Here is a 12,500-nt window from a genome sequence, read left to right as displayed (position 1 = left end):
TACATCATCCACACCACCTACACACCACCCATACATCACCCACATCACCCCACTCTACCCATACATCATCCACACCACCCCACACCACCCCACACCATCCACACCACCCATACACCACCCATACATCATCCACACCACCCCACACCACCCATACATCACCCACACCACCCCACACCACCCATACATCACCCACACCACCCCACACCACCCCACACCACCCATACATCACCCACACCACCCCACACCACCCATACATCACCCACACCACCCCACACCACCCCACACCACCCATACATCACCCACACCACCCCACACCACCCATACATCACCCACACCACCCCACTCTACCCCATACATCACCCACACCACCCCACATCACCCCACACCACCCATACATCACCCACACCACCCCACATCACCCCACACCACCCATACATCACCCCACACCACCCCACATCACTCCACACCACCCATACATCATCCACACCACCCCACACCACCCATACATCACCCACACCACCCCACACCACCTATACATCACCCACACCACCCCACATCACCCCACACCACCCACACCACCCATACATCACCCACACCACCCCACACCACCCACACCACCCATACACCACCCCACACCACCCACACCACCCATACATCACCCACACCACCCATACATCACCCACACCACCCCACTCTACCCCATACCACCCCACACCACCCCACACCACCACACACCACCCATACATCACCCACTCTACCCCACACCACCCATACATCATCCACACCACCCCACACCACCCATACATCACCCACACCACCCCACTCTACCCCACACCACCCCACACCACCCATACATCACCCACTCTACCCCATACCACCCCACATCACCCATACCACCCACACCACCCATACATCACCCACACCACTCTACCCCACACCACCCCACATCACCCCACACCACTCTACCCCACACCACCCCACATCACCCCACACCACCCATACACCACCCCACACCACCCACTCTACCCCACATCACCTATACCACCCACACCACCCCACTCATCCCCATACCACCCACACCACCCCACACCACCCCACTCTACCCCACACCACCCCACACAAGATAGATGTGAGGAAATATAAGTAGCAACTGCACAAGAAAGCCAGGCTCTTAGAAGATCAGTTTTGTGAGGCAAACTACTGAATAACAAATAAGGCTTTACCCGTGTTGATGACTCAAATAAGCCTTTACCCGTGTTGATGACTCAAATAAGCCTTTAAAAATGTGTTGAAAATAAAAACACAACTTGGGTTGTTTTTTTAACACATCTCTGTGTCCAAATAGGGACAACACATTTGTTTTAAGAGTGTATATATAATCCTATATATCCTATATATAATCATATCCTATATATAATCTTATATGTCCTATTTGTGTGCAAATTGTAACCCATTATTCATAAGTAAGTCATTAAATGACATAATTTGTAACAATACAAGAAGTACATCATGCTTTTCAGTTAATTATATACTGTATGAGCTATAGTCCCTAAGAATGCTTAGGTCTTTATCTAGTCCTCTGTAGACAACCTTCAGCTAAAGCTTTGTTATGACTCCTATGATTTGAACGGAGCTGAGGAATGGCCGCATGTTTTTATACTGTTCGCTGCCCCGTCTCATGTTGTGTAGAGGGTCCTGGATGCAGATGAAAACGGGGACGGTTTCCATGACGATGACGACTTTGAAGTGGACACCCCTAAGAGGAAGCATCGAAATAAAGGCAGAGTGAGTTTGAACATCAAAGCACATAACACACACACACACACACACACACACACACAAACACACATAATAGAAAGAAGATAAAAGATAGCCAGTACAAAAGAAGCAAAGGGTTTGCTATCATGACTTCACCTTCTCTGTCTGTGTTGTCATTGTGACCTCAGACTCGGGGAAGCGGACGCCGGAGGACTGAAGCCGCCACCGGTGATGACCAGGACAAGCCCTACGTCTGCGATAGTAAGAGAAGCTCATAACGCTCTGAGAACGCTTCACATAAATCACTCGGGCTAGTTTTGTTCAGCTGTCAACAGCTACAGTGGCTAATGTGGAATAATCTTTCAGTAGAGCTGACAGAGGAAATAAAGTTCATGCAATACTGGAGCAGTGTATGTCCTCTCAAAAATAATAAAAGATATATTTTTGGTTGAACACATAAAGGAGAATACTTGATCAAGGGCTGATGGGAAAACCTTTCTAGTTTCCTTGGGCCAAAACAAATCCGTTTTTGAAGACTTTTCCCTAGAGAAGAGTTCTGTGGTGAGCCCACACAAAAAGCAATATCACATGTAGATATGAAGTTCTTTATGAAATGCAGATAATTAGAACTAAGAACTTAGTAACTAAGTGTTCTGTGTAGAACAACAATAACATACAGGTTATTGTTTCTTTATCTTTATGTCTTTATGAAATGCAGATAATTAGAACTAAGAACTTAGTAACTAAGTGTTCTGTGTAGAACAACAATAACATAAGGTTTTTTTTCTATGAGGACAAGCCAAATAAGAATGTATGAAGGAAAAAGAATGAAGCACATTCTGCAGGCAGTACAAATGTAAAGTGAGCATTGCCCTACAAATGAAAAGTGAAGATAGTAGTCTCTCACTGTTACTGGCATTCCAGCCCACCGATATACAATTCAGAGGGATTTAAATGAAAACACATGCTTATTGATTAACAGCGTTGTTTTGTCCTCCAGGAATGCAACGAGAAAGGAGAGCGATTCGGAGCAAATTGCTCAAGACATTTGAGACTCGTTCTTTTCAGTGACTGCCTCCGCAGGCTTAACTGGTTTAATTGCTGCCCCTTCTGCTTCCCTCCTTGGCATGGCCCTTTTTTGTGTCAATGTGGTTTCAGAGTTTGTGGGCGCATGCAAGAGCAAGAGAGCGAGAGAGAGAGAGAGAGAGAGAGAAAGAAGGGGAAAGAGCAAGAGGATTCAAGGTTCTTCAGTGTAATCAGCCTGTCCCGAAAATAAACTCACTCTCTTTGTTTTTTTTTTATATCTTTTCTTCTTTCCTCCCTTTTCTTTTTCTTTTTTTTCTTTGTTTTGTTTTTTTGCTCTGTGTCTCCTCTGTTTCAGACAGATACAAACAAAAGCATAACTCAAAATCTGCCGACTCAGGTACCTGGACTTGTCGCCCTCCTTTGCTTTTTTTTTTTTTTTTGCTTGGTCATGTTGCTGTTGCTCTCGCTAATCTGATCTGCTCTGCTCTGCTCTGCTCTGCTCTGATGACGTTGATCTGACCGTTCTTTAAAAAAAAAAAAAAAAAAAACTAAGTTGCTGCTCTTTGCTTTGCAGTCCTACTGACAAGACATGCATGCCTCTGACATTACTGTACGCTCCCTACTTTGATGTCAGAAAGCTTCTGGCAGATTCCCAGCTTGGCTGATGCGAGTGCTAACTGCTTGCGTAATGCAATGGCCCTTGCTTTCGCTCCCTGTAGTGTTGTGTTGAACTGTTGGGGCTTAAAAACTAGTTTTAGAATCACACGACACTGTCGTGACCACTCCCTGTGTGTGTGTGTGTGTGTGTGTGTGTGTGTGTGTGTGTGGAATCTTGGGAAAACAAAGTGGTGCTGTATGATTGCATGCGGTGGCATGGCATCAGCGGCCTGCCTGTTAACAGCCTGGTCTGTTGTTTTGCGCATCTTAAAGCCATTTCCTCTGGTATGTCCCCACGCACGGGCTCCACTCCGGTCAGGCAGCCATACCTGCTGCAGATGGGCGTTTGATGTCCGAGCAGCCTCGTAACTGAGGAAGAAAAGTTCTAGCCGAGCACAAACATTACAGATGGATCCTGTGTGTGTGTGTGTGTGTGTGTGTGTGTGTGTGTGTGTGTGTGTACACTATGTAGTCTATTACAAGCAGCAAAGAGTTGACTTTGCTTGAAAAAAAATGTCAGGTCAATCTTCAACCTAATTACAAGCGTACCCTGATATTGCCAATAGATTGGCCATATTGCATAGTTGATTCTTACCACTGTGTATGTAATATCATAGGTATAGATCTATAGAGTCTAGAGTTTAATATATAGACCCATATTACTGAACATTTCTGCTATCCTGTCTATGAATCCTAACTATTTAGAAATGTCTTGACCAGAAGGATATACCGTAGAACTTCTAATGACAATTAGAAGATAAAGATAAATGAGATACATTTATAAAGATTAAATAAATTAACTGACAGGAGGCTGACTTCTCGATGACTTAAAACCCGGAAAAGCCCAACAGAAACAGACCACTACACTTTTAACCGGCAATAGTCACTGGACATAAAGTAGCCTCTCCTAGATGTGTATAGACAAGACATATGCCCTGCATGTAAGTAGCAGGCTACTTTGTGTCCAGGTTTAAATCTGCCATCAAATGCTTTGCCCAGAACCTTCTTCCTCCAGGCAATTTAACTTGACCACAAAGTAAACAGTGTGGATATGTATAGTAGCCTCTACAGTCTGCATGCTGTATTTATTATCAAGTTTTTTTTCCCACTGAACCAATCATGGTTTAATTGCTACAATAAAACAGCCAATGCTAATTCAAGTCAAATCCAAACAGACGGTGGTTAGATGAGCACTCTGGGCAAAGATGTCTTTTGGTCATTAAACATGGACGCGAGTGAAGAATGCCGTTTTGAAAAAGTGGGAGTGTTTGATGTTGTGGATCTGACGGGTTTGTCCTGTCTGCGTGCATTTGTGCAGTCTGCGGCAAGCGCTACAAGAACCGGCCGGGTCTGAGCTACCACTACACTCACACACACCTGGCGGACGAGGAGGGCGAGGAGGAGCGCGAGGCCGACCTGTCACAGTCGCCACCGCCACATCGCCCTGAAAACCACAAACGTAGGTGCCCCACCACTGTGGCCACTGCAATCACCTACACACTGGTCAACAATATCTGTGTCTGAATGTCAACGTCCTTAGACTCAGACTGCTGTGTGTTTGTTTGCTCTGGCTAATATAAGGAATCTTCAAGCCTAATTTATAATTTATAATTATTAAAAGTTATAAAAATGGTATTTATTATAAAATTGTACATTTAGAATTGTGAGGTATTTACAGTCCCCAACCCATAAGGACAAATATATTAGCCTGTAAACCATACAGTTAACTCAAGACAACTGAGGGACACTTTGATATGAATATTTGAAGAAATGAACATTCCTGTTCCCTGTTTTTTTTTCTCCTGCAGCTCAGAAGGCACCTGACGGTACCATCATTCCTAATGACTACTGTGACTTCTGCCTGGGCGACTCGGACTCCAACCGGAAAACGGGACAGGCGGAGCAGCTCGTGTCCTGCTCGGACTGTGGACGCTCCGGTGAGTGACCTCTGGCTCTCTGTCACCCTGTCTCTCTGGTTTGCCACTTGGCTAGTTCGTGACCAAAGCAGGCAGCAGAATGTCTACACCTCCAACCTCGGTTTTTCACACAGCAATCGAGCACACCTCCATACATGGGATTGGGAATAGTGGCTTTGTTCATTTTAGTGCCTTGGCATTGCAACAGTGACATTAACTTCATTGAAGCAGAAACCAGAAACCGTGTGAAGACTGCTGAGTGAAAACTATGGTCCCTAATTTAAAAGGCATCCAAGCCTTGTGCTTATGGTCTCACCCTTAGTGTTAAATTAGCAAACTGACTTTGCTTAGTTATTAAATTAGCCTAAGTTATGAAGGATTTCAGTGCTCAAAATATCTGGAAATAGAAGTGGACAGACAGACTGTCCACTGTGGAAAAATATATTGGTCGGAAGGCAAGAAAAGTAGACAATGTGTACAGAAATTATGAGGGTTTATCATTATGTGGACAGAATCATTTAATTAGTTGCCTGCATAAAAGGAGTGCATGCACATTGGTCACTTCCTGGTTCATTTGCCAACTTTCCTGTGCCTCAAAGTTTACCAAAGTGTTCCAAAGTCCTTAAAACTTGAACTCGATCTTGGGTTTGTAACTTTGGGTCTATCTCGGGTTTGTTGCAGTCTCTCAAATCGATAAAGCACTCCTCCTGAGCTCTGGGAAAAGCCTAGCCTGTTTGTGTCGCAATGGAAATCTATGGCATGAACCTTTTTGGTCATCCATCTGTGTGTGTTTGCCATTCCATCACTCCATATTTCGTAAGCGTATCATTTTGTGTGTTTCTTTTCTGCTTTTGTTTTTAAAACATCTTGGTTGACTCAGCCAATAAAAGTATGGTGGTCTATGCTCTTTGCCAGTTCCTTTCAATGTCAGTGAAAACGAATGCAGGGAAACACATGCAGGAATGCTATGCAGGGATAAAGTCCAGAAAAATGCGTTTTGCTTTACAGTTGGGTCTTATCATGATGAAGAATTATTTATTTTCTAATTGTGTGAGTGAACGCAGCTTTAGAGTTTTATACTTGCGCAGCATGGTTTTGCTTATTCTGTTCATAACATGTTCTTTCATCAACTTGCCACATAAACCTCAGTGGATCTTACTGTAACTGAAAACAACGCATAAATCAGTTGTTTTTTTGTTAATGCCCAGAAATGGTCAGATTTGAAAAGGGAGAGGGGAGGCAAACACAGAGTTCTGGTTTGCATAGATGTTCACCCAGGGGAAACCTATTAGAATTAATTCCTCCACTGCCATGTTTGAAGAACTGTATGGACTTAAACAACCCTGGGTATTTATTACCCATATTTTAACTGTTATTGTAATCATCTTGTAGTAACTAGCAGATTTTTTGTTAGTGGATCTGGGATCAGGTAGAGCCTCTGGAATAATGACTCATCATCCAAACCATTCATTCGTAGATACCAACTGACATCCAATTCACACAAGCACATGATAGTCTTGGCTGACCAGACCACGCACATATATCTTTTTTATATCACTTGAAACCATAAGTCAGTTTGTTGGGTCTTTGTGAGTTTTTTGGGAAAATCACAGATTTGTTTTTGTTCTGTCATGTTTTTCGCTTATTTCTTTCATTTGAGCTTTTACACTCCGTTACATTTCTTCATGCAACACGATGCTCTGTTTTCAAAGTCCAATCTTCTGTCCACACCAATGGTCAATTCACTTGGCATCCCTATACGACCGAAACAAGTTTCAATTACTAGCCCACGTCAGGCCACCACCTTTTCTTTGTGTGTGTGTATGCATGTGTGTGTATATGTGTGTGTGTGTGCCTGTGCCTGTGTGTGTGTGTGTGTGCCTGTGTGTGTGCCTGTGTGTGTGCCTGTGTGTGTGTGTGTGTGTGTGTGTGTGTGTGTGTGTGTGTGTGCGCGCGCGCGCTCAAATCTGTTTCTACCCAGCATTTGCTTCAGCAGTGTTAAGACCTGTCCTCAAACACAGTCCCAGAAAGTGGAGACTAGTTCTACTGAATTGGTACCATGACTCCTTGACCTCTGTATAAGTGCTACCAGCTGCTATATAGAGAGACTAGCCATGGTGTTGTATGCATGCATTGTGTGTGTGTGTGTGTGTGTGTGTGTGTGTGTGTGTGTGTGTGTGTGTGTGTGTGTGAGAGAGAGAGAGAGAGAGAGACATTGATGATTGGAGCACATGTTGTGTGCATATGAGAAAGAGACCTGGTGTGTGTGTGTGTGTGTGTGCGTGTGCGTGTGCGTGTGTGTGCGTGCTTGCATTTTTGCCCTGATGCTGATGTGTCCGTCATGCGTGTCAGCTGCTCGTGCGAGGCGGCCGAAGGACAAGAGGAGGAGGAAGAGGAAGACGCGCGGCGTGCCGGAAGTGTTCGGGGACACGTCGGAAAGTGAGGCGTCCACGTTTCACGGCTTCGAGGACGACGAGTTGGATGACCTCTTTTCGGCATCACAGCATGGGCTCTTCCCAGTGTAGATAGACATTTTAGACGCAAAACAAAGTGAAAACGCATAAACATAACAATGAAAGACAAAAAGGAAAAAAGTCACTTTTGAGGGAAAAAAAACTCCCTCCAGAAAAAAAATCATCATTTTGGATTTTGTTTTTTTATTTTGCAGTTTGTAACAAGAGCAGTATTGAAAACCCTCCTTTGATCTTCGCCAACCTCACTGCTTGTTTTTGAGAGGACACCCTTGGCCTTTTAATAAGTTAGGAATGTTGTTTTTAAAAGCTTAACTCCCAGAAATTGACATCTTGATTACCGAACGACGGAATGAGTATTTGTGAAATAATGAAAGAGCCCCTTCTTTTTCTTTGTTTTTCTACACGAAACAATCGCAGGGCTATTCAAGCAACAGATTTAAGGATATAAAGTCCCAGGGCCATATTGAATAAACAGTCCGCAATGAGGAATTCAGCAATTCGCTTTTTATAAATTACCAAGACAATGCGGCCAAACCATAAAATCTTTGTGGAAAAAACCAACGACACCGTATATTTATGCCTTCAACCTTGATTCATTTACCTCTGGATGAACAATAAACATGAAAGAACGGTGGAAAAAAAAGGATCCCAAGACTGGCTCTTTGGCAAGCTGTAAGGCATTGACAGGATGTCACCATGGAGACTTGGACATACTGGCCTATCAGGAGGACAGAGCGCACCTGGACTGTTCCGTCCAGAGGCCTCGGAGGACGGGCGGCTGAGAGGTAAGCGGCTGTCAGCGTTTCCTTGCGCCTCTCTAGAGTCTTCATTTTTCAACATGGCTGACAGTAAAACTTACAGTAAAACACTGTAAGAAATGCCTCTGCGATAAAATATGATGTGTGTATAGAGGTTTAGAAGACAGCATATTTAAAGTCTCCCGTAGGTCTCCAGTAAGGAAAATAATGTCATCTTATGAATAATGAGATATCTCTACACCAGTAAATACAGCTCCATATTGTTTCTTGAAGTTTGATGAGTTATTCAAATACACAGACGTTTATGTATAGAGCAGAGCAGCAGATGGAGAAGCCATCTGTTAGCAAGTGTGGAATAACTGCAGATTTCATTCATTCTTTGAAAATGAACAATGACAATTTGGTTTATAAATTAGCACTAATATTCCATCCAGAACCCTTGGTATTTCAAGTTATCTCTTTCTTCTTCTATGATGCCTTAGGCTCTAGTAAATATCAGAAATGTTGCATCACTGGTATTGGAGCATGGTGTGCTGTCAGACAGCAGCTGGTGCTGGCTCAAATCCGGCTCTGATGCGGCTCAGTGTCCACTGCCCTCCGGGTCACTTCTCTTCTGCTGTCTTTCTATTTCTGCCAGTGCTATTAGGCAAGGCAAGCTTATTTATGCAGCATGATTTTATACAGAGGCAATTCAATGTGCTTTTACATAAGTAAAAGCAAAAGGGACATCCAAAGGCACAGTATGAAGCTACAGTATACTCAAGGATGAAAAACAATAATTGATAATAAAAAAAGAGATCAATGTAAGGAAGTATAATGTTCTTAAAGTAGTGTACTCAAAGTAGAGTTACTGGACAAACACTCCCGCCCCTCCCCCATCTATCCTCCTTAAGCCAACTGCTGCTCTGCTTTGTGGATGACCCCACCAGTCGGTTATCCTCTGCAGCCGTCCAAGGCACTGTCTGGTCCCCTCTCTCTCTCTCTTTGCCAGGCTGGGCCCACTGCCAGCTCGGACACACCGGAATATGGGTCCCCTGTGTGCCGGCTGTGGGCCTGTGGCTCTCCCCCCTCTCCCTCCCTCTGCATGGATCTCCGAGGGGAGACCGGGGCGGGCCGTCAGAGGACGATGTGGACGGTGCATGTGTGCATATTGTGCTGTTGTTTTTTTGTGTGTTTACGGCAGTGCTTAGTGAACTGAAGTAGTCAGAAATGCCTGAGATCCATTGTAACTCCACTGCTCTCTTGTCATATTTTTTTTTTAGTCAAATGAACTCCTACTTACATGTCAGTGCATCCTGTTGACATTTCTGACAGCTAGTTTACGTTCCAGACGTTTATTGAGCAGATCATTGTTGCTTCTGCTGTTAATGTCTAGTACGGACATCAAAGCCCCTCAGTCTGGCTATACAGAATTGGCATTTGCATAGTGGCATTGCCCTTGATTCTGCCATCATCTTTTTTATTCTCTTGTCCTTCGGCTGCCTTGCCCCACTCCTGCCAATAAACCAAAGTCGTGATGGGAGCACAGAACCAGGCTGCAATTAATCAAGGAGAGATAAATCCTCCGTGATGGTTTTATCACCGCTGATTGAGTTATGTACTTCTCAATACTTGAGTGGCTCTAACTGAGAGTCCATGGCCCAGAGAGAGAGGCTGTGTTTATTCCCGGTTCATTATTCTGAAGGGCACCTCAGGATATAAAGAAGATGAAATCGTAGTCTTCACGAGATCAGGAGTCTTCAGGATATAATGAAGATGAAATAGTTGTCTTCAGGAGAAGGTATGAGGTCGTTGTCAGGGAAAGTGTAGGATATTGACACTTTGATAATAAACGCTGAGAAAGCACAGCAAATCCAAAATCCTGAAAAATACAGTTGTTCGAAAAACACTGCTTTGATCAGAAACATGTAAGCACACATACCCACCGTAGACAAAAGAGAGGAAAAGCACTGATACTGGCCTAGTGCTGATTGGTTCATAGCTCAGGGCATGTTGGCGTAGTCTCAACTGGACTGGTTTAACAGCATATTTGTACCCTCAAGGAGAGCCAGCCAGGATTTGTGGTGCAAAGCCTGCTCATCACAATTCTCCTACCATGAGAGTTTCAGCATGTGTTTCATATAACATCAGATTTCACAAATAAACACACTATACACACACACTAGGGCTGCTCGATTATGGCAAAAATCATTATCCCAATTGTTTTGTTCAATATTGAGATCACGGTTATTAAACACGATTACTCAGTGATTTTGGAACTATCATCCATTTTAAAAACTTATATTTTTTACATTTTTTAAATTGCCAAAAGATAATGCACACGACAACTCAAGACAGAAGGAGAGCATTGTTCTGAAATAATCTTTTTTTTTTTATTACTGTATGTTCATAATCGTTGGAAGTCATAATCACGATTAATCGATTCTGGGGTTTGTTAATCTGTTTCTGGGGTTTGTTAATCTGTCATACTCGCTGACTAACCATGTGGTATTAAAAGAGATCCTGATTACCTTGCAATAAAAAAAATCAGATGTGGTTTTGAATTTATTGTTTTGGGGCTGACACTTATCAAATTAATTCATGTAAATCAATTTTGACAAATAACTGATTCATCAAACAGAACTCCTGAAAAAAAAGGCTTATTTTTCGCATAGGTCTGGAAGCATTAAGAAACCAGAAACATATTTGGTATCTGCCAAGTCGTGTTAAATAAAGACACAACTTATGAGAAATGAATGGTTTGCAAAGATTTCAGGCTGAAGTCCGAAGGCTTGAGTATTTCAGTGCCAACCTTTTATTCAAAGAAGTGGTCTTTTTTGCTGGGTATGTAAGGACAAATGGGATGATAGAGGTCATCTGTGATTTGTTTGCTGTTTGTCCACAAATGTTGACATGTAAAAGACTCTCTTTATGGATTTCTGTAGCAAGATTTTTGTTATTTGAACGGGAATCTTTAAAGCAACAAGCAAACAAACACAAGCATACTGGATACTGGATTTTTTTCTCTTTTGAAAAAGTGAAAAAAGAGAGCTCAATAAAAGAGTGACTCATTCACCATAACCTCTCCTTGGCCTGTTTCTCTTCTGTCAGATAAAATCAATGTAAAGTTCTAAAAAGCACAAAGTTATAAACTTCAGACACTAAAACATCTTCCTCACAGAGGTAAAACTGTGACTCAGAGCAACCACAAACCTTTACACATGTCTTGATTTTATGGTCATGTAGCCTACTGATTTTATTACTGGCTGCTCTTGAATTGTTAGAACCGTATGTATCTTTTTGAGACATAATTCAAAACTCCCTCTGCAATCCTGGAGTCTTCAGTCGATTTCTAATTGCTGTTTCAGCTGTGGCGCAGTGTCCCTAAAGCTGCGTGTTAAAACATTCACAAAAAGCAAAAGCAGAAGACAGATATCTCTCTATGCCTCTTTCCCGTGGTTTTAAACGAAAAACACCTTGCAATCAAATGATGGTGCAGTTAAGCTCTGCAGAGGTAAAACTTTTAGGAGCAGACTTCGATTATTTCTGAGGCTATATGGGGGAAAAGTGGTCGATGCGAAACTAGAACATTGAGTACCTGTCTATGTACAACTGTGCAGAAAGGTTGAACAGCGGGGGGTGAGTTTGGGGGGGGGGGGGGGGGGGGTTCTCTCTGAAGGAAACACACACACACGCTTGGGGACACACAGAAACACACAAATGCATACACGCAGAGAGAGAGCGAGAGAGAGAGAGGCTTGGACACACAATTGCACAGACGCACACAAATGTGCACAAACACGCATCCAACTAAACACTGCTGCAGGTTTGAGTCACGGGCTTAACCGGACTTTACTGGGCACCAAGGCAAACTGGCCAGGCTGTTCCCCGAGCTTCACAAAGGAAATGAGCAGGCCAACGCTTTGGCTGCA

General features: G+C 43.3%; 1 protein-coding gene across 4 annotated transcripts in view; it reads left to right on the top strand.

Moving 5' to 3' along the window:
• The window catches only part of LOC121711354 (zinc finger protein DPF3), a 46,582-nt gene that overhangs the window by 21,078 nt on the left and 13,004 nt on the right, over positions 1–12,500 (top strand). The window contains exons 5-10 of one of the 4 annotated variants that reach the window (XR_006032290.1): positions 1,690–1,785; positions 1,947–2,019; positions 3,140–3,181; positions 4,760–4,900; positions 5,250–5,378; positions 7,710–8,616. Coding sequence is in view for 2 of the 4 variants with exons in the window: in XM_042094881.1 (XP_041950815.1) it covers positions 1,690–1,785; positions 1,947–2,019; positions 3,140–3,181; positions 4,760–4,900; positions 5,250–5,378 (481 nt within the window). In the remaining 2 variants the exon portion in view is untranslated. The remainder of the gene's footprint in view (positions 1–1,689; positions 1,786–1,946; positions 2,020–3,139; positions 3,182–4,759; positions 4,901–5,249; positions 5,379–7,709; positions 8,617–12,500) is intronic. The other 3 variants (XR_006032291.1, XM_042094881.1, XM_042094883.1) reach the window with 3 other exon arrangements.

Source organism: Alosa sapidissima, chromosome 6 (assembly GCF_018492685.1).
Source record: "Alosa sapidissima isolate fAloSap1 chromosome 6, fAloSap1.pri, whole genome shotgun sequence".
NCBI classification, from domain to species: domain Eukaryota; kingdom Metazoa; phylum Chordata; class Actinopteri; order Clupeiformes; family Clupeidae; genus Alosa; species Alosa sapidissima.
The sequence above is the reverse complement of the archived record's forward strand: the minus strand, read 5'-3'. Positions and strand labels throughout refer to the sequence as shown.